The sequence below is a fragment of the Watersipora subatra genome, chromosome 9 (genome assembly GCF_963576615.1).
Source record: "Watersipora subatra chromosome 9, tzWatSuba1.1, whole genome shotgun sequence".
Classification (NCBI taxonomy): Eukaryota; Metazoa; Bryozoa; class Gymnolaemata; order Cheilostomatida; family Watersiporidae; genus Watersipora; species Watersipora subatra.
In genome coordinates this window covers 37,160,611-37,184,639 of record NC_088716.1, presented here as the reverse complement: position 1 = coordinate 37,184,639, position 24,029 = coordinate 37,160,611, and the positions used below count along the sequence as shown (strand labels likewise).

At 36.3% G+C, this 24,029-nt stretch overlaps 1 protein-coding gene across 1 annotated transcript in view; it reads right to left on the bottom strand.

Annotated features, from left to right (window-relative positions):
• The window catches only part of LOC137403996 (roquin-1-like), a 66,020-nt gene that overhangs the window by 5,361 nt on the left and 36,630 nt on the right, over positions 1-24,029 (bottom strand). The window contains exons 15-22 of the mRNA XM_068090150.1: positions 19,589-19,688; positions 15,187-15,304; positions 12,645-12,699; positions 11,530-11,735; positions 8,662-8,767; positions 6,545-6,646; positions 4,428-4,518; positions 1,385-1,500 (exon numbers count right to left, since the gene is read on the bottom strand). Of these exons, the coding sequence (XP_067946251.1) occupies positions 1,385-1,500; positions 4,428-4,518; positions 6,545-6,646; positions 8,662-8,767; positions 11,530-11,735; positions 12,645-12,699; positions 15,187-15,304; positions 19,589-19,688 (894 nt within the window). The remainder of the gene's footprint in view (positions 1-1,384; positions 1,501-4,427; positions 4,519-6,544; positions 6,647-8,661; positions 8,768-11,529; positions 11,736-12,644; positions 12,700-15,186; positions 15,305-19,588; positions 19,689-24,029) is intronic.

Here is a 24,029-nt window from a genome sequence, read left to right as displayed (position 1 = left end):
TAACATATTTAAATATGTTTATATGTGTTTTGTATCATTATTATACTTAAATGACTCCACACAAAATGGTTAAATTTTTTGATGGGATTATTGTACAAGGGTTTGGTAACGACCGTTGACGAATAATTTTTCGGGAGTTGTGTGCGCATATGCATTTATTATAAAGCTCCCAAACATTCCCTTTGCTCATGTTTGGTCGTGGGATAACATGATGATAACTGGTAAGTAATAAAATGTTTACTGTTGAAAATCAAATGATACATTGCTATTGCAAGTCCCCGTCATTCTCTAGAACTTGCTCATTAGCATAAAATATTTGAGTGTCATTTTTCGGTAATGCCAGCATTAGTCCGCGCTTGCCGGAAACATTCCGGTTCATTCTTAATCGGGCTATCTGACCTGAAACGATAAGCTTTTTATCCTCACAGCCGTCTAGAGCGTTGGTCAGCCTATATCCCTTGAAAGACTTGACGATTAGCATCTACGGGTTGGTGTGGGCTTGAACTCTGCCAAAGTTCATAGGTATGTTAACGTAGTGCTCTGAGGAACTACGGGAACTACACAACTATGCGGTAGAAACGTTTCAATTGAATGCAAAGGCCTAAATGTAGTAGGCTCAAACTAAGAATACGCATGATCCAGGTGTTTATTCACGTGCTTGATGCGTGATCAATGCATTTGATATTGCGAAATCAATCGCACCGGTCTTTTAATACAATATGCCTCTTTAGGCATCTTTGATTACTAATTAGTTGAATGTCAAAATGACTCTCAACTATATGTGGCCTTCAAATAAAGGTGGCCTTCAAATAAAGGTGGCCTTCAAATAAAGGGTGGCGCTTTATTTTTCACCCCTCGTCCTATAGCGGCGTTCAAATTGAGGTGGCCTTCAAATACATGTTTGGCGGTCTATTGATTGACTTTCAGATTATATTTCAACTGAAGTCCAAATATTTTAAGCCAAAGAATGCACTTACATAGTGCGGGTGCAGTTTTGACTTAATCTGGCCTAAATATTTGTGCTGATGATTAACTAGATTCATTGTGGGAAGAAAGCCGTATTTGTAAATGTATTTTATGTATGTATAACATTTTCATGTTTTCCATGTTTAATTATTTAACTTTAATTTTTAACGAATATTGTCTAACAGCAAAGCACTGAAACCGCGAAAGGTGATCCTCAATGTAGTGAGAAATTACTGTACATGCGTAGCCTCATCTACTTGTACAAATAATTGACCAACCGTAAATGTGACAGGCTAACGAGGTATAATATAAAAACACCGTGACCCAATCACCTCCTGTCAATAGTAGAAAAGCTGTTAAACTAACCAATCTGACGCCAGATAACTTTATCAAGTGTCTAAACAAACCAATAACATACTTGGTAAGTGTGAACCCATGTCTTTCATCAAGGAGTGGAGTAAACTTGCTATGCGCAAGACTGGGAGAGGGAATTGGTCTCTTTACAGGAGTAACAGCCGTCATTGTCAGATTGTTCTAGAACAAAGAGTCTGATATGGAATGTTCTAGAACAAAGAGTCTGTAGTGATAAAATATAAAAGAAAGCAGCACCATGCACAGTGAAACTTTAAACATCACTGCAAGTTATGTGAGATGGTACCAGGAAAGTTATTCATAACCTAACTTATTTACCATATACATTCTGTAGGTAAACATTAGGTCATGACCAGTGAATGTACGGCTATACTGATCAGCTAACTGAACTATCATCGGTCAATGTATGATCATTAAAAGTATGCTGACACTATGATAGCGCAGCGGTTAAGAGTAAGTGAGCATGACTACTCAATGATGCCATACTCCTCAATGATGCCATACTCCTCAATGATGCCATACTCCTCAATGCTGCCATACTCCTCAATACTGCCCTACTCCTCAATGCTGTCATACTCCTCAATGCTGCCATACCCCTCAATACTGCCATACTCCTCAATGCTGCCATACTCCTCAATGCTGCCATACTCCTCAATGCTGCCATACTCCTCAATGCTGCCATACTCCTCAATGCTGCCATACTCCTCAATGCTGCCGTACTCCTCAATGCTGCCATACCCCTCAATACTGCCCTACTCCTCAATACTGCCATACTCCTCAAGGCTGTCATACTCCTCAATGCTGCCATACCCCTCAATACTGCCATACTCCTCAATGCTGCCATACTCCTCAATGCTGCCCTACTCCTCAATGCTGCCATACTCCTCAATGCTGCCATACTCCTCAATGCTACCATACTCCTCAATGCTGCCATACTCCTCAATGCTGCCATACTCCTCAATGCTGTCATACTCCTCAATGCTGTCATACTCCTCAATGCTGCCATACTCCTCAATACTGCCCTACTCCTCAATGCTGCCATACTCCTCAATACTGCCCTACTCCTCAATGCTGCCATACTCCTCAATGCTGCCATACTCCTCAATGCTGCCATACCCCTCAATTCTGCCATACTCCTCAATGCTGCCATACTCCTTAATGCTACCATAGATTTACGGCACTATATGTAACAGATAGTAATATGAACATCAGGTGGTAAACAAGATGTTCATCATAACTACGTATTGCCTTCCTAGAATTCTACTTTTACTTTGGTGAAGCTTTTCAAACCATTGAAATGGTTATATATGCTGAATAAAGCCCCTTGTAAATTTACAAATATTATGAACTATAGTGGTTATTTTACTTATCTGTTGAATTCATTTTGTTGTCAAATAAATATAGTATCCCAATATTGTCACCATTATGATCAGTCCGTTGCCAATCGCAAGCATTCGTGATATTAATAGTCACAATCATAAAATAGCTCAAATTCGATTTTGTATTTAGATTTTGAGTATGAAAACTACACTGCACAACTTTGCCTGCTGTCCCATCTTATTGGCCAGGTTAAACAATGTGAGAACGATGAAATACTTTGTCATTTTATATTAGGGGTGGCAAAATATTAATCAAAAACTAAGAAAAAAAGGCCGTTGTTCGGGTAATTTCGGGTAAATTATATTCAACTTTAAGCATATACCACGACTTTTTCCAATTTAAAAATTACTAAAAGTAGGTAATTTGAAATGTTTTATTTTGCATGGATCTATTATTTTGATTAGGTATCACCCCTACATTGTAGAAATTGAAGGTTTTCTATTGTGAACCACGGGGTCTACTGACTGAATGAGCTAATGAAATGATAACAGCGAGTCGTGTTTTCCAAAACCTAACAAGGCAACGCAAACGCCCCGCAAGAGTTGTATTTGCTCCGAAATCCAGGCTAGCACAACCCTGACAGAGCTCCATCATTAAACCCCGCCCTTTTGATAGCCGTCGACTATCCTTGGGCGCTGTATATCATTGGTTACATCAAAAATCGTGTGAAAAAAAAAGAACAGCAATGGCACGTTTAGTTCGCATCTTTGAAAGAGAATCCTCCTTCAAAACAATTTAGAGTAACTCGACTGGAGGAGTTGTCTCTAGCAAATCTCTTCGGTAGAGGAGACGGCGTCCCAGACGATTCCTTCCTTTATGTAAATAATTTATGACGCGTAACTTGCTTTTCCCTTTGTTAATGAGTGTTTCCATGCTGTTTCTGGAGCTGTTCCGAATGTTGAATTTCAAAGCGCATGCTCCGGTTGGTCGAGAACCGAATTTATGTTTGAGATCTGAGATGAACAAGTCTCAATTTTTTTGGTCGAAAACAAAATTGGTCGAGAACCGAAGCGTTCGAGAACCGAGGTTCCACGGTACAAAATTTGAGCACTTTCCAGATTACGGAGCAAAATAAAACTCTTGCCAATTAATTTTTTTACTTCATGATATAATATATTTCCTAGGAGACACTCAAACATACTTTTTAACTGAAATTATGAAATAAGGCATTTTTAAAACTCCGACAATCAGCTTTAAACCAGTCTGATAAGGATATTAAACTCTTTAAAAATCCCGACGCATGTAGGTCATGTGGTTATTGTGTGATACTGATTGGTGTGACACTTTTGTAATGATGAAAAGAATGCTTGTGCAGTGGACATATGATGAATGCCATGCAACAAGGCTAACCTCAGTTGAATGTCTCAGAGCTCAAAAAATTAGACTTGGAACAAAAGAGGCTGACATTGTTGTATAAAAAAATTCCCAACACCTTTGAGATCAGATTAGCAAACTTGATGGTGTGGCTTAGCTGCCAACTGACGCTCCCTCTCCTCACTCTGTAAAGTCCACTTACTACCTCTTTCCACTCTGTTATGTCCACTTACCTCCTCTACCCATTCTGCTGAGTCCACTTCCTCTCCCACCCCTCTCTTCCCTCCCCAAGTAAGCTACACCCTCAGGCTACCCAATTTCTATTTATGGTTAAAAATAAGGCAACATTCAGGATAATCTAAGAACGATAATTCATCTCTGTTGAACCAACATACCTGAGCGCTGACTTGTATCGGTTGCTTGTCCTTGACCTCTGTATTGAGCTCAGCCGAGATGGGTGGCTGATTCATTAATAAAGAATCAATCCTACAATGGAACGACAGAATGTTGCCCATAGCATAATAGACTATGGCTTTATGTAACCAATAATCTGAAACTAACTAAAACCTTCGGAGAACCACCGGAAACACAAACTTGTTGAACTCCAACAAAGTCCTTTTTTAATCAAAGGACAAGCAACAATGGTGTGAGCAAAAGTGGCGCATGCAAATCATCACCGCTAAACCTTTTGGGCAAACATACTTTTGCAAACATCTTCATAGTTTTTCACAGCACAACAGCAAATTTTTAAAAGGAAAAATCTAAACACAAATAAATTTTATTTACATTAAATGCGGCAAAAATAATTTAAATAATACATAAATACTTTGTTACTTGTAAGGATTACATTAAAACCATTTTCAAGTTTATTACAAGGGCCATTGAAATGTTTAGAAATGAATGCTTCACCATTCAAATAATTATATTAAAATTACACACCAGTAAAAACATATTATTAAATCTTTATTTGCTAAATAAAATAATGGCTGTACTAAGATTTTGTACCTTGATTAAATATCATTCCTGTTGTTAAAACAGTGTAACATGTTAATAACAACAACATCTAGATTAACCACCTACTTACATTAAAGCGCACTGAGAGCTCTTACATATCTAACTAAACGTCAGAAATCATTGATGACTTTACCTATTGCTTTACCTAGTTTTCTTCAACCAAGGTGTATTCCATATCAAAAAATAAAATAACACAAAAATAATAATCTGACAAGCAGCATGTGCAAACTGGAAATATTTTAATGATTCAAATAGCTATGAGCATGAACCAAGGTAGACAAACAATAAAAACCAGTTTTTTTGTTTACTAAAATAATGCACGGCTTTGCACAGGTAATAAAAAGGTTTTTGCACAAAAAATTTATTTTTAATCAACATACGGTATACAACATTTACCATTCTGAATTTTAAATGAAAATGTTTGTTCATTACTGTGTGTGCTCGAAGTGTAACTAAGTTTATGCTATATATACATATAATTATATAGCATAACTTATAATTTATACAATTTATAATATATATACATATATTTGTAGCATTTTGGGAAAGTCTGGGCACATATTTTTGTTTTAGTAGTTCAATCGCGCCAGCTGAAGCATGTGTATTTTAACCAATCACCATTAAAGATTGGCAGATGTAACAAGTTTGTTAACAATTAGCTCATAACATGGCAAGGTGGTTAGCACGTCTGTCTGAAAAAATAGTGTTTCCAAGCTCAATTCCAATGCAAAATGATTATTCGTTCTTATAATCTTATCGCTATAATTGGACATTCAGACAACAGACCAACAAACAGTTAGATTTATATACATTATACTTTCATTAAAATACAGATGTACTACCCGGTAGTTAACCGACATGATTCGTTTCAGCAAGAAAGGCACAGCTATTGATTTCATATGGCTAAGAGAAGACAAATGGAATTCTTAACTTGTCAAAAAACCTTAAAGGCTGAAGCAAACTTGCAGCAAAATAAGATACAATGCAAGACATTAGTACAGGTCTGACTGGAGGTGTGAAATACCAGGGTAATATTCTTCCCTTGACTGTAATGTAATACAGTAATATTCATTGTATCAAACTGTTAGTATTTGGGTTTCATAACAATTTTTACATTAAATTGCATTATATTATTTTAGAACAATAAACTTGTATTATAAATTAAACTATGTTTTGATGCCTTCAGATTTTACTGTAATATGGACTGGCCAATGATAAGTTAGACATGACGAATGTGGCAAGTAGGAATAGCAAACACCCCTAACACTCGCATTACAGTTTGTGGAGGGCCCATGAAATCGCTTGCTATTTCTCCAGAGATCTACTTAGCTTCCGCGACTTCCCATTATGCTTATCAGCTAAAGGAACAGCACTTTCTTACTGAGAAAGATCTCAGAAGCGCTAGCCTCATCATAAAGTTGGATAGCTTCAGAGGCATCCCAAATTTTACTTCGGCATAAGCAAATGAAAATGAATAACGTCATTAAATAATAGTTACCTTGCAGTCTTGGAGGTGGGATGAAGACTGGAACTGGAGGAGCGGGAGATGGGTCCAAACATAGAGATAAGAGGCTTGTCACTCCAAGGAACTATTGGTTCACTGATTCAATATAACAACTATCATAGTTCACTGATTCAATATAACAACTATCATAGTTCACTGGTACAATTTAACAACTATTATAGTTCACTGATACAATGTAACAACTATCATAGTTCACTGGTACAATTGAACAACTATTATAGTTCACTGATACAATATAACAACTATCATAGTTCACTGGTACAATTGAACAACTATCATAGTTCACTGATACAATATAACAACTATCATAGTTCACTGGTACAATTTAACAACTATTATAGTTCACTGATACAATATAACAACTATCATAGTTCACTGGTACAATTGAACAACTATCATAGTTCACTGATACAATATAACAACTATCATAGTTCACTGATACAATATAACAACTATCATAGTTCACTGATACAATATAACAACTATCATAGTTCACTGGTACAATTGAACAACCATCATAGTTCACTAGTACAATATAACAACTATCATAGTTCACTGACACAATATAACAACTATCATAGTTCACTGGTACAATTGAACAACTATCATAGTTCACTGATACAATATAACAACTATCATAGTTCACTGACACAATATAACAACTATCATAGTTCACTGATACAATATAACAACTATCATAGTTCACTGATACAATATAACAACTATCATAGTTCACTGATACAATATAACAACTATCATAGTTCACTGGTACAATTGAACAACCATCATAGTTCACTAGTACAATATAACAACTATCATAGTTCACTGACACAATATAACAACTATCATAGTTCACTGGTACAATTGAACAACTATCATAGTTCACTGATACAATATAACAACTATCATAGTTCACTGACACAATATAACAACTATCATAGTTCACTGATACAATATAACAACTATCATAGTTCACTGGTACAATTGAACAACTATCATAGTTCACTGACACAATATAACAACTATCATAGTTCACTGGTACAATTTAACAACTATTATAGTTCACTGATACAATATAACAACTATCATAGTTCACTGGTACAATTGAACAACTATCATAGTTCACTGATACAATATAACAACTATCATGGTTCACTGATACAATATAAAAACCATCATAGTTCACTGATACAATATAACAACTATCATAGTTCACTGGTACAATTGAACAACTATCATAGTTCACTGATACAATATAACAACTATCATAGTTCACTGATACAATATAACAACTATCATAGATCACTAGTACAATATAACAACTATCATAGTTCACTGATACAATATAACAACTATCATAGATCACTAGTACAGTATAACAACTATCATAGTTCACTAGTACAATATAACAACTATCATAGTTCACTAGTACAATATAAAAACTTTCATAGTTCATTGATACAATATAACAACTATCATAGTTTATTGATACAATATAACAGGTATTATAGTTCACTGATACGATATAACAACTATTATAGTTCACTGAAACAATATAATAACTATCATAGTTCACTGATACAATATAACAACTATTATAGTTCACTGATACAATATAACAACTATCATAGATCACTAATACAATACAACAACTATCATAGTTCACTAGTACAATATAAAAACTATCATAGTTCACTGATACAATATAAAAACCATCATAGTTCACTGATACAATATAACAACTATCATAGCTCACTGATACAATATAACAACATTCATAGTTCACTAGTACAATCTAAGAACTAACATGGTAAACAAATAACAGCTGGTCAAAAAAATGAATTATCTCAGCTCGAAAAAGAAAAATACATTTCCATGAATATTCACCAAGCTTGAAATTTGTGAATAATATTGATATATTGAGACCAGTATCTCCAATTCAGCTATCGGCATCTCTTATCGGCATCTCTTAATACATATAAGGCATTATTTTTAAAATGTCACATCAAATTATTATTTTTTTCATAAAGTATTCTTAGAGGCAAACAAACATGCAAACATAAGAAGTGATAGAGATATGTTGAGATCACCTCTCCATGGCAGATTGAGAAAGTGATCTGGTAAACTTGGAAACAGGATGTGCAGGATATGAATCGGACTCCTTTTCAGACATTGACCTTCTTAGACCAGTCCATTCTAGAAATAAGCAAGACAGATAGTTGATATTGGCTAAAGTGCTCTGAATTACCTAAAATTTCAAGAGCCAGAACCATAAAACAAAGTTTGTCATGAGGAGATTCATAGATAAAGCTCATTACGATAAAGCTCCTTTGGATAGAAAAGCTAAAGCTAGGTGAAACGCAATACACGCCAGCAGAACAGACAGCGGACAATAGACAGACAACAGAACAAACAGACAGCAGACAATAGACAGACAACAGAACAAACAGACAGCGGACAATAGACAGACAACAGAACAAACAGACAGCAGACAATAGACAGACAGCAGAACAAACAGACAGCGGACAATAGACAGACAGCAGAACAAACAGACAGCAGACAATAGAACAAACAGACAGCAAACAATAGACAGACAGCAGACAATAAACAGACAACAGTACAAACAGACAGCGGACAATAGACAGACAGCAGAACAAACAGACAGTGGACAATAGACAGACAACAGAACAAACAGACAACAGAACAAACAGACAGCAGACAATAGACAGACAACAGAACAAACAGACAGCAGACAATAGACAGACAGCAGAACAAACAGACAGCGGACAATAGACAGACAGCAGAACAAATAGACAGCAGACAATAGACAGACAACAGAACAAACAGACAGCAAACAATAGACAGACAGCAGAACAAACAGACAGCAGACAATAGACAAACAACAAAACCAACAGACAGCAGACAATAGACAGACAACAGAACAAACAGACAGCGGACAATAGACAGACAACAGAACAAACAGACAGCAGACAATAGACAGACAACAGAACAAACAGACAGCGGAAAATAGACAGACAGCAGAACAAACAGACAGAGGACAATAGACAGACAACAGAACAAACAGACATCGGACAATAGACAGACAACAGAACAAACAGACAGCAGAACAAACAGACAGCAGACAATAGACAGACAACAGAACAAACAGACAGCAGACAATAGACAGACAGCAGAACAAACAGACAGCGGACAATAGACAAACAACAAAACCAACAGACAGCAGACAATAGACAGACAGCAGAACAAACAGACAGCGGACAATAGATAGACAACAGAACAAACAGACAGCAGACAATAGACAGACAGCAGAACAAACAGACAGCGGACAATAGACAGACAGCAGAACAAACAGACAGCAGACAATAGACAGACAACAGAACAAACAGACAGCAGACAATAGACAGACAGCAGAACAAACAGACAGCGGACAATAGACAGCCAGCAGAACAAACAGACAGCAGACAATAGACAGACAACAAAACAAACAGACAGCAGACAATAGACAGACAGGAGAACAAACAGACAGCGGACAATAGACAAACAACAAAACCAACAGACAGCAGACAATAGACAGACAGCAGAACAAACAGACAGCAGACAATGGACAGAAAACAGAACAAACAGACAGCAGACAGTAGTGGTTGCCTTATTGAGAAAGTCTTTTGAGATTACAAAATACTTTGGAAGAGAAACCAACCATTCACAACTCTGCACCAACAACATGACTATGAACCAAGTAAAAAAGTTAGTAATGAGTCTATCACTGTCTCATTAAAAACAATATACGGCCATTGTGTCTCTAGCGAAGTTAGTGGCGTGGACAGAGTGGATAATTCAAACACTCTTACCTTTATGTAACAAATAATAATAACATAAACTTTGTCATCACATGAAAATATGCTTATTACATGAAGATGATATAACCACAGTATGATATTCTTACAAAACAAAAAACCTCATACGATTACATAAATGTGTACTTAAAACAGAACAAAATACCCACAAGAATGCAATGTATTTTGTTTAATTGTTTCAACAGTTCAAGAACTTGACGATTGACACTTTAGGTAATTATAATTAACACTAAATTAAATGCACCGTGTAACAATATACAAAAAACTAAATTTAATAGCTGAAGTACATGTAAAAACTAAATTAACAAAGCAATATTCTTTATTGTAATAAGACATGTCTCTGTCCGTCTGTTCAAAGCCACGCTTACGTGTGAGGAAAAATGCATTGCACTCCAACACCGATATTTCACTTGGCAGCCACATTCACTACGAACTACACTACTGGACCACCTCGCTATATTGCGGAATAATCGTACACATCTCTACAGCGTTACTTACTCTCTTAGATCGCAAACAATACAAACTGCTTTTTTTTCTAATTTTCAACAACCTTTTCCTTTTCAATCTGCAAACTGGAAAATTTCCAAAATATATCAAACTTGTACATGTATGTTGAAAATAACTTTGAGATGAATGTTAAATATTTCATCAAATTTTACATCGTACGTTGAAAAATCCGCAGGTTGATGTGATATTTTTCCATAATTTTTACTAGAGCCGTGTCTGTCTGTCCACCTGTAGGAAACCGCACTTACAGATTAGGAAAACATACTGCTTTCACCTACATTCGAACTCATGAATTTCAGTTTGGTAGACCAACACTAACGCCTGCCCCAATTGGCCACTCTGTTCATAATTGAATAATTGAGAGCTAATTCTCTGTGCTATATTGGCACACCTGACGATTTCCCACGGCACACTAGGGTGCAAGGATACTAGTAATGAAAATAATAGATTGATAATAATCATAATAATTAAAATGAATGTAAATTAAAAATTTAGTTAAGTTGGTTTGATCCAGAGAGAAGCAAAATTGAACACAAAGTGGTGAACTAGAGATACACAACTCAGAGATCTACCAACCTTTCATAACCTGCCCAACACCTGAAGTCAGTCCACTCAGTGAAGTCCACACAGGAATATCAGTTTCACTTCTTGTTACTGTAGCCTGGGGATAGACAGCGGCACTTGAACTGGTCAACGAATTAAACAAGGAACACGACCTGGATTCCTTCGGAGTTTCATAAGAGCTGGCATGTGGTGCAGGAGAGAGTAATCCCCAATGATTTCTACAGTATGAAGACACTGAGCCGGTTGAAACTAGACTAAACCAGTTTTGACCAAGTATTGTGACAATCAACCCGTGTCACAAGAAAGCACTTTGACCTATCACCAATAACAATTTAATCTACATCTGATTTGACCGATTTGATTCTGATACGACAATACAATTGTTGGCGAATTAGACGAGTGCAAACTGCAATTTAAGAGATTTTGCGGCTAATTTTTCGCTGGCCAAACAAAGACTTTCAAAATTTATCGGCCATTCGAGGTTACAGCATTAACCAAACTCAGTTCTTTGCTACTGACTGATATTGATATCAATAATATAGACAGAAATTTATTAAAATGGTGAATTCCCTTAAATTAGAGGACAAAAGTGTCATTCAATGAAAACAACGTGATGCCAAGGCAGATTTTATCTGTTTATCCGTGATAAGCAGTAAAGGATTCCTTTAACCTGTGCATTGGAGTAAAACAATAACCAATGGCTTGTTGCATACTAAACACGCCCGACAAACAGTAAAATGCTTTTATTGGGTTCATTTGCAAGCCATCCTCATTCACATAAAGTAATTACCATGCTGGTCACAGCATTCAATGACATGCAATCTTTTACACTCACCCCATAGAGATACATGGAGGTTGTCTGAAAGTACCATACAACACTGTCGCAACTCTAAACCAGGTTAATATGGTCAGCATTCACTATTAGAATATACACATATACTAGGGTAGTTCTCATTATATGAAGGACACCACTTCTACTTAAACTTGAAAAAAAAGTTTTCCAATATATTTTAACTAATGCTCAATTCAACATAAAAAATCTTTACCTTGACTAATGATCATAACAGAGCAATCTGTGCATATCCGATGTAAATATACTCAACCCGCGATCTGCCCAACTTACTCACCCGTTATCTGACTTTTTGATCAGAGAGTGTTCACTGGAGACAGGAGCCATGTTCGCTACAACCATACAAATACCTATCAGTCACATCATAAACAAGACAACATGAACAAGATAAAAAAGAAGTCCCCATGAGCTATCAGAAGCTACCAGTGCGTGAGTGTTTAGTAAGCTAAACTTGTTTAAAGGAAATTCCAAATACAGTGAAACTCGGATAACTCAAACTTCAAGGGACCGAGCAAAAGTGTTCGAATTATCAGAGTGTTCAAGTTATCAGAGCACTGTCACAAGTCCATGTATTTACTTATTTATTAGTAGATACATGAACATATACAAACTATAATATAAATCAAAAGCACAAATGGCTTGTTTCAAATTAAATGCTTCTAATGTAAAGTTTAAAACCTTTTTATCAAAAATTATAGAGATTTTTCTATCACTTGAGATTGGTTTGTTGTTTGAGGTGATGTTATTGCCAGGACGTTTTTTAGATTGACATTGGCAAAACTTGATCGTTGCTGAAATGCTCAAAGAAAAGACATCTTTTTCTTTTGAGCGTTTTACCCACGATCAATTTTGCCGATCTTTCTTGAAGTTTATGCAAAGATTACCTTACTTTACCTGGGATTCGTTAAAAGCAACACTCCGAGGCAGTTCAATTAAAAGTTTTACGAGGTTTTGCGGTACATCGCATATCACTCACGCTTTTTGAATGGATACTTATTGAATGTACACACGTATTTTGTGTTTAGGTCAAACGATGAATAGTTTTTTTAAGCTAAGACAACGTATACGCTTGACTACAACAATTCTTAAGACGTTTTAAACATTCAACATTCCGACGTTAATTCAACACGGAATCAACGTCGGAAAACTATTCATCACGGGCTAGCCGGGTCACGCACTCAAGGATTTTCGCCACGCAAATACAAAACAAAAACAACATGCTGTTTTTGTTTTGTATGTGCGTGGCGAAAATCCTTGCGCCCGTGACCCGGCTAGCCCGTTCTATTCATCGTATAGCAGTATAAATCAAATTTCAGAAAAACCTTTAGAACAGTCGTTGACAAAAATATTTTGCCGATGGAGGTAACAACGACGCTTATGAATTACGAAAAGTTGAGGTTTACCTCTATGGCTTGGAATAAAGTGATTTTCTAAAGCGATAGCAACCGTTTCGGTAGCCGTTGGGCAAAAAACAGTTCGTTATAACAGTGTTGAATTCGAGTTATATAGAGCCATTTATCATTGCGTGGGAACGGACCGAGCAAATCCAGTCGAGTTAACCACGTGTTCGCTATATCCGAGGGCGAGTTATCCATGTTTCACTGTATATGTTTCACCATACATCTATCTCGAAGGTAAGAACTCTCTACGATACGCACTGCACATAGGAAATTGCAACGTTAAACTTTAATGCAGATCATTATCACTAAATATACTAAAGTTACGCGATTGGTAACTATAGTTACTAAGGTTAACATACTATTTTGTTACTAATTTTCATTATGTACTTAATTTTATATAAGTACTTTTGTACAGTACTTATATAAAATTTTGATGATTTTTACCCAGGCATGTTTGCATTGTATAATTACTATGGTTTCTATACTCCTCCATATGATGCCAATCTGGAACGGATTAAAATCGTATCTTGAAGGTGCACTGAACACAAATCTAAGTATTTGTTCATCCGTATATCCGTATGTCCAGTTACAGCGATAAAGATTTAGGAAAGAAAAAACTATTTTGCACAAGAATTGAGCTCAGAAACGCAAGTTTGGCAAACAGGCAATTTAACCACTAGGCCACAAAACCACTTTGCCATACTATTTAATAATCATGAACATACTTATTACACCTTCCAATCGCTAATGGCGATTGGTTAAATATGTACGCTTCACACACGGCCAGACGTCCCCAAATTGCTATAAATATTAAATATATATACAGTATATATAGCATAAACCTTATTAAACTTATAGTACACACAGAAACAAACATCTTCATTTAAAAGTTAGAGTGGTAAATGTTGTATACATTGATTAAAAATAAATTTTCTGTGTAAAGACGTCTTTTATTATCCAATCAATGATGGGAATTCACCTAGTCGTGTATACAATGTGCTATACGAGTATGCTGTATGTATAAATGTATAAGGACATGTACTAAGAAGCTCTTAATTATATTTAACTTTAGCAGTTCTTAAATAAGTACTGAAAGTTAAAAAAGCGGTTCGGTTTTCTCAAGTGTCAAAATTATGGTTCTTACTTTTAAATCATGGCGAATACAACTAAAAAAACTAGTTTCTATTTCAGATAAATTTGCATTTCATGTGTGGTTCTTGAACTCAACCAGCATTAAGTAACAATAATTACTGTATTCCAAAACCTCATCATGCAATAATACTATATATAGAATTATTGTTATTATTATTATATTATCAAGAATTGAGAACAAGAGAATCAACCTTTGTAATTTGAGACGTTATTGAGTGTGAGATGAGTGAATTACTGAGGAAAGAGAACAAGAAATGCAATACATACCAGCCGATAACATACTGTTTACAAATGTAGCCTTTAAGTCAGCTTCCTGTCCTCCAACATTCATCGAAACAGCCAAACTCCGTGCGAGATCTTCTATTCTGTCCCGGGAGATCTCAGTCTACAAAACAACATAGACGCAAAGAATAGAATGTATGTTTAAGTACTACTACAATCACTTTCACTCTTTGAGAATATTCAAAATTGTGAATTAAACAAACGCTTGTTATCTAAAGTGTCCATAACTAGACTACTAGACAAATAGAGCACAACTCCAGCATCGAATAGACAGCGTATCCAAGATGTCAGCGTTTCCTCACTGTGTTTCGATATGATAAACTATGGTAAAAAACCTAAAGAACCTAGACTTAGATTCTAGCAGTAAAACACGAGAAGGGGGAGTGTATTTTTAATCCTCAGCAATCTCTTAACAATATTATAGCCTCAGAATGAATTTCTCCCAACCCAAATAGTTGAATGCTGGCTGTAGCTAAAAGTTTATATGGCTTCCATTGATTTAAAGTCAACAAGAGGGTGTATCAGAAACATTGTGGTGATATAATGAACTGAGGTGGCAAATAACAATTATTCCACACTTGTGAGAATGTGGCAACAATGCAAGAATGTGGATACCGATACCAAACCAAGCAAATGCAAATATAACCAATACCAGCCTATTTGCATTAAATCATCGACTGCAATATAAATCACAGTGAAATATGCTGTATTCTGATAAAAATCTACCGTACTTTTCGGACTATTAGCCGCTACTTTTTTCTGATGATTTGAGTCATGCAGCTTATATAAGGGGCGCAATAACCAGAATCTCCGGTTAGTGCGCCTCTAGGCACACTAACAGTGCCGTTAGGCACTGTTCCGTTTTAAACAGCAAAGTTGCTGTCGTGTTAAAAAGCACCGCCCTGAGTTCTGCGGCCTATACAAAGGTGCGGCCTATGTATTGTTTCATTATCAGTTTTTTAAATAAAGCAGAGGCTTATATAGGGGTGCGGTTTATAGTCCGAAAAGTACGGTAATTAAACCAAGAAATAGACCAGACATGCAATTCAATATATATGACTATGATAAGTAAACTACTATGATACCTATAACCAAAAAGACTTAGCACTTTCCAACATTACAAACAACTATTTGGGAGTTGTGTGTCCCTGCTTACAACTGGAGATTGGGATTGGGATTACACCGTAGGTTGGATCATTGATAACCATAGATATATATACCTAGATTGGCCAATAAGGAAAAAGCCTGTCAGACATAAATAGCACGACGTAACGTCACTGTATTGTACCTCACGTCTGACTGCACTGCTGTTTACAATGAATCTAATGGGAAGAAGGTAACAAAATTACATTTATTTTCACATAAAAACCTTCTTGTATACATAATCCAGTAAACTAAAGCAATTCTGTGATAATATCTGATAACCACCATAGATTAAAACTATAAAAGCTATGAATTGTTGCACACAAATCATGAGCCATCATGGCTTTATTTGCAACCTCTCTTATCCCCATTCTCTCTTTTCCCCTTCTCCAAAAAATAAGTTAGAAGGGGAAAAGAGAGAAGGGGAATGGAGAGGGGAGGGGAAATAGCCCACCCACTCAAAGAGCCAGATCTTGGCTAGGTAAATAGACTAATATGCTGAACTAAACATGACTAAATATGATGAGTATGCAAGTATGTCTGAAGTCAAAAATGAGACAGAATGATTATTTTACAGCTGGCTAGGTCACCAAAGCTGAAGTGTAATGATTGTATCACTAGCATCGTGGATGTTACCAACGTTGATGTAAACCAAGCAACGAATTCCCTAATCACAGTTAAGAATCAGGGTGGCTTGACTTTGTCTTCGCCTGTGGTGATTGAGGTTTGCAACCACAGCGAGAAAGCGACAAGAGTGTTGCTTAGTAGTGCTGGATTGGTGAAAAACTTTGCCAGGCTAGCACTAATTGCCACCACTAAGAAGCCAGTCACGAAAGGACAATACCAAGTTATTTGTACAATATGCAAAAGCAAGTTAAAGGTTGACTTGCAACAAAATTCACATTGCAGTTATTTGGTATCATAAGATTCACCATGCCTTACTCTGTTGTGTTGTAGGTGTGAAATATATGAGAAGGTGATTACAAGCTCTTAAAAGCTAAAAACTTATACAGTCATACTTCAACTTACGAGCTTAATGCGTTCCGAGACTAAGCTCGTATGTTAATATACTCGCATTTTGGTGCAATTTATTTATATATCGAACAATTAAATATATATTGCTTGGTTTCCATACTCTAAAAATGCAAATACATCACTCAAAACAAGATATTGTAACAGAAAGAACATGTTGGTTATTGTCATAATTTACCACATGCCTTCAAAAAGCAACAATTAAAAATAATACAAAAAATGTGATTATTTAAAATGTAAAATTAAATACATACAATAGCAGCTAATGCTAGCATTTGCGAGGGAGGGAGATATAAGTTATCCTTCATTACAACAGTTGTCTTTGATAAATTTGAATTTTATCAATGTCTTAAAAGACAAACTCAGAAGCAAACCTAAAAGCAAACTTTCATTTTTAACTTGATGTAATTAAAATTTCTCCGGCGTTCGTAGTTTAAAGTTTCTCGCTGGTTAGCTAATTTTTCCTTTGTTTCGCTTTCACGACTAGCCGGCCGTCTTAAAATAAATCTATCTAAATACGTTCGCCTTTGTCGCCCTTTCAACATGTTGCGATTAGGACGAACACAGGTGTCGTCACAAAGGATTAATGCACGACCACTAGCCAACTTGTCCGAATGTCTATTTTTATAGTTTTAATAGATAGCACCGGCCTTTTCACGTAGCATCGTTTCAGTTACGATGTCACCGGACAATTGTTTATCTTTTATCCAATTAAATGCCTGAGCAGTCTCTCCATCAGCGGTCGTGAAGATCGCTGCGCCGTTTAGAAACTATGGTTAGTCCTTTTGCGAACTAAATGCCCTGAATATAATCCTTCTGTTTGATAATTGTGGATGTATTTCTGTCATATCGCTTAGCTAGCTCAATCACGCATACACATTTCGCATATTTTTCAATAATTTTCTGTTTAATATCAACTGTTATCATTTGCTTTTTCTTTGCATCATCTTTCATTTTACTGGCAAACTTTCAGCCAACGCAGAGTACTTTTAATTCACATACAGTGTAATTCTGCACTGAAAATCGCGCACACAAACGCAGTACCAAAGTATAAATCTGAGTAGTTGAATAATACAGAGTGATGCTGTTCTCATAAAACACCTTCGGCATACTTGGCAACTGACTCACGTGCTTGTATCTCAAACATGGCTCGTATGTTTGTACTGAAACTTGCTTAAAAGCTGGCTCGTATCTCAAGTTTCTCGTACGTTGGAGCACTCGTAAGTTGAAGTATTACTGTACTTAGTAATGTTTAGTTCAACATGATATTAGTCTTTTACCTAGCCAGGGTCTGGCTCTTTGGGTGGGTTGGCTATTTGCCTCCCCCCCTCACCTTTCCCCCTTCTCTCCTTTTCTTTTCTCACTTCTTCTTTGGAGAAGGGGAAAAGAGAGAATGGGGATAGGAGAGGGTTGCAAATAAAGCCCTGATGGCTCATGATTTGTGTGCAACAATTCATAGCTTTTATAGTTTTAATCTATGGTGGTTATCAGATATTATCACAGAATTGCTTTAGTTTACTGGATTATGTATCCAAGAAGGTTTTTATGTGAAAATAAATGTAATTTTGTTACCTTCTTCCCATTAGATTCATTGTAAACAGCAGTGCAGTCAAGTGTGAGGTACAATACAGTGACGTTACGTCGTGCTATTTATGTCTGACAAGGCAACCGATGGGAATAGCTATTATTGGCCAATCTAGGTATATATATCTATGTTGATAACAAACGGACTGGGACATTGTTAAACCAGTAGAGGAAAGAGTCAAACAGACATTTTATAAATCTCGATTGCAAAAGTTCTACAAAGAAACCTGTCAAAATATATTTTACATTATTATTACCAAGAGCTAGCATTATTATCATTATATTCCAAGGTCAAAAACTGGTTTTCCACTAAGTACGCAGAGTTCTTTTTTTATGATGAATTGGCTAACATATATTTCATACTATTTCCACGCATTAAATTCGAATTTTTTTTTAAATGACTACAACTACATTATTTTTGGCTGCTTCGATTGGTCTCTGCAAGTCAAAATAAAACATGGTATGCAAGATATTCTTGCAAAGATACATTTTCCACAAGATCAAAGACATCGGACACTCCTGACCTTTATGGTCATAGCGAATCACAAAATGTTTTTATTCTGATAAACCAGCGATATAGCCTAATTAGAATGATCATCTTGAGTGTAGAAAATGAAAATGGTCCAACCTTGACTGCAGCGTCCATGTCTGCAGGCTGCTGGTGAGACTGTATCTTGTCCAATAACTCATCCCTTCTCCTCCTCAAAGAAGCTAGTGTCTGCAGGGTCCTTTAATAGCCAATCAAGGAGCTGCATAACATTGACTACTGACAACCCTTACAAGTTCACATTCAGCAAAAATTAAGATTTCAGGTGATCCCAATAAGGTTACTATCGATAAATTGAACTATTAATCATAACGGCAGTCTACTGAATAATGGATTGTCTTTTTTCTGTGTGACAACTCCAACTTGTCTGGAGGCCTTGTAAGTTATTGAACAAGAAATCTTTACATATACAATTCATACTTCAAATCTATGATGTTATTTAATAAAATCAATAATGTTATCCAAGAGTCATCTACACAGCGTAGAGGGTAAATGAAAATCAACGAATGCGCAATAAACGTACTAAATGGTGATTTTTCATTTCTTTCATATCTCTGACTAGAACTGATACTATATTTCTGTATTTATGATATAGTTATCATATGGCTGCAACAATATGCTCAGTACATGCTGGAACTCATCTTCTTTTTTTACCAATTACCAAAGTTTTTAGTGATTATAAACGCGCTTCACTATTTAACAATTTCAAAAGAATTGAATTGTCTGGATCTATATAGCCCAGAAAATTGTTTGCATAATTGTCTGGGCTATACAGCTAACTCAACACTTTAAATTAAGCCTTTCGATGCTACAAGTAAAGCCACCTAAAATTCCAATTTGTCCACCCTTTAGATGGAGCAAATGTAGTTGCTTTGAGACCAACATACTGAACTTTTTCCCTATGAAAAGTTGTTAAAAAGACTCGCCTATGTTGATCAATTTGACAGTTTAAGGTTATCACGGTTAGCCTTGATGCCTTCACATAAACATTAATCACAGCTTGAGGAGTTAACAGATCCACCCAAAGTTTTACCACAATTAAAAATAGTGTGTTATCATTTCACCAAAACCAAAAGAAGCGGTTAGTTTCCATTCCACTCAAAACTCACCGCATAATACCGTGGTCTCCAAGTTTTTTAATTTCCAGTTTAGGATGAGTAAAAAGAAAAATTGTAAACAGCGACCTGAAGGTATTTCTTCAGTCCATGCAAGTGAAACTATTGAACTTTGGACATAAGATCTTTCTGATAAATACACTTCTATATTAAAGAATTGAGGTTGTAAGCCTTTTGGAGAAATCACAAAAACGATAGCGGTTTTCTTACGCAGGTAGTTTTATTAAACTACAAATATTAAATGCAGCTTCTGTACTTTGAATGCATTGATTCCTGTGCAGGATTTTCTGCTGATTTTAAAGAGCCTGAGATTGAAGCTCTAGGACAAAAACTCTGGATTTTACAGTTTTTGTATGTAATATCATGCCAATTGTATGTAATATCATGTCAATTGTATGTAATATCATGTCAATTGTATGTAATATCATGTCAATTGTATGTAATATCATGTCAATTGTATGTAATATGAGGTCAATTGTATGTAATATGAAGTCAATTGTATGTAATATCATGTCAATTGTATGTAATATCATGTCAATTGTATGTAATATCATGTCAATTGTATGTAATATGAGGTCAATTGTATTTAATATAAGGTTCATTGTATGTAATATGAGGTCAATTGTATGTAATATAAAGTGCTGAAACTCTAAATTGTATATACTATAATATATATATATATATATATATATGGCAAGTGTTCAATAAATTTTTCAAGTCAGTGTTTAAGGAATATTATAGCGGTAAAGTAAGTTACATTTAAACATTGTTAAGTTTTTTATCTAATCATTAAATTTGGTCATGGTGGCAGCAATCGGTGTAGACGCGCTTAAACAGCGAATAAACAGTTTACAAGTCGCTATCGACTTACGATGGTGTTACGTTCCGACTGACAGATCATAAGCCCGTCTGAATGTAAGTTGAACATAAAATATAATATTATTTAGACCACTTAAATTTTTATTTATTGTAGACTATTATATACAGTGTATATTAAGTTTATGATACTAAATAAAACCTAATAATCTTTGGGCTATGCGGTATAGTAAGTTTTTTAATCTTTTTATGCGGTAAACTTATCAAACTTTCTGTAGATAATGTAGCTGATAGAGGCTTCCGCTGTCTAGAATACATATCATTTAGTACGTACTGAATAAACCCTATCATCTTTGTTTTTTAACATTTTTATTGTGTAATCAGATTTCGTTTGAGAAATGCTTGAGAATTATTCGAGCATTATTATTATTATTATTTGTTTCCCATCAACAATGAGCCGACCCATCATTTAGGCAAAGCAAGGCTACACATAAGCTCACTTATCAATAATACTTGGTAAGTTAAAGCAAAATTGTGCAACTTTTATTTAATTTATTTACAAAGAATATAAAATCATATAAAATGCAATACAAGTACATAATACAATTTAATTTCAAAGCGGTCTTTTTGTTTACTGCAGCAAACATTTTTATTAACAATAGGCTACTGCGTAAGCTAAAAAAACTTACTGTTGCTGAGTCAAACTACAGTACTGCCAGACACAACGTACCTGCTCACTAATCCTTACTGTTGCTGAGTCAAACTACAGTACTGCCAGACACAACGTACCTGCTCACTAATCCTTACTGTTGCTGAGTCAAACTACAGTACTGCCAGACACAACGTACCTGCTCACTAATCCTTACTGTTGCTGAGTCAAACTACAGTACTGCCAGACACAACGTACCTGCTCACTAATCCTTGCTGTTGCTGAGTCAAACTACAGTACTGCCAGACACAACGTACCTGCTCACTAATCCTTACTGTTGCTGAGTCAAACTACAGTACTGCCAGACACAACGTACCTGCTCACTAATCCTTACTGTTGCTGAGTCAAACTACAGTACTGCCAGACACAACGTACCTGCTCACTAATCTACTAAATATTAAATGCGTGCATGTGTCATAAAAACATAATAATTGTGGTAGCGGTCGCCGTGAAGTTGGTCAGACATAAGTCGTATAGGCTGTAAGGTGACAACGACTTCTATAATAACAAATTTTAAAAGTGCTCAAGCAGAATATGAATGATACAAACTCACAAAGTACTTGTATTTTCGACTATGTCCCGAAAGTGAATCAGATCATTGGTGTGCTAACAGACATCAATGATGATAAATTGTTAATGCTAAAATATTTAAAAATACTTGGGTTGCTGTGGGCTTCTGCGATGATAAATTGGTAATATATAGGATACATAAGTACGTTAAAACGCTGTAACAAATAGTTACAGCGGTACGGTTAAGTGCAGTTGGACTGTGGTTGCAGAACTCCAATCTTTGCATGCGTATACTTGCAATACTCGTTAGATTCTGCTATTACAAGCTTCTACAAATCACATCCACCTAGCTCAGTAGGGAGAAAGAAGTAATCAAAATACTCTAACAGTGGAGTATCGGCAGGTGGTGTCAAACTGGGCACGAGTGAGAGGACAAATTGTAGAGCGACGAAGGCATTTGGGCCCTGAGTGAGAGGGAGATTGTAGAGCGACGAAGGCATTTGGGCCTGAGCGAAAGGGAACATTGTAGAGCGACGAAGGCATTTGGGCCCAGAGTGAGAGGGAAAATTGTAAAGCGACGAAGGCATTTAGGCCCTGAGTGAGAGGGAAAATTGTAGAGCGACGAAGGCATTTGGGCCCTGAGTGAGAGGGAGAATTGTAGAGTGACGAAGGCATTTGGGCCCTGAGTAAGAGGGAAAATTGTAGACCGACGAAGGCATTTGAGCCCTGAGTGAGAGGGGAAAATTGTAGAGCGACAAAGGCATTTAGGCCCTGAGTGAGAGGGGAAAATTGTAGAGCGACGATGGCATTTGGGCCCTGAGTGAGAGGGAAAATTGTAGAGTGACGAAGGCATTTGGGCCCTGAGTGAGAGGGGAAAATTGTAGAGCGACGAAGGCATTTGGGCACTGAGTGAGAGGGAAAATTGTAGAGTGACAAAGGCATTTAGGCCCTGAGTGAGAGGGGAAAATTGTAGAGCGACGATGGCATTTGGGCCCTGAGTGAGAGGGAAAATTGTAGAGTGACGAAGGCATTTGGGCCCTGAGTGAGAGGGGAAAATTGTAGAGCGACGAAGGCATTTGGGCACTGAGTGAGAGGGAAAATTGTAGAGTGACGAAGGCATTTGGGCCCTGAGTAAGAGGGAAAATTGTAGACCGACGAAGGCATTTGAGCCCTGAGTGAGAGGGGAAAATTGTAGAGCGACAAAGGCATTTAGGCCCTGAGTGAGAGGGGAAAATTGTAGAGCGACGATGGCATTTGGGCCCTGAGTGAGAGGGAAAATTGTAGAGTGACGAAGGCATTTGGGCCCTGAGTGAGAGGGGAAAATTGTAGAGCGACGAAGGCATTTGGGCACTGAGTGAGAGGGAAAATTGTA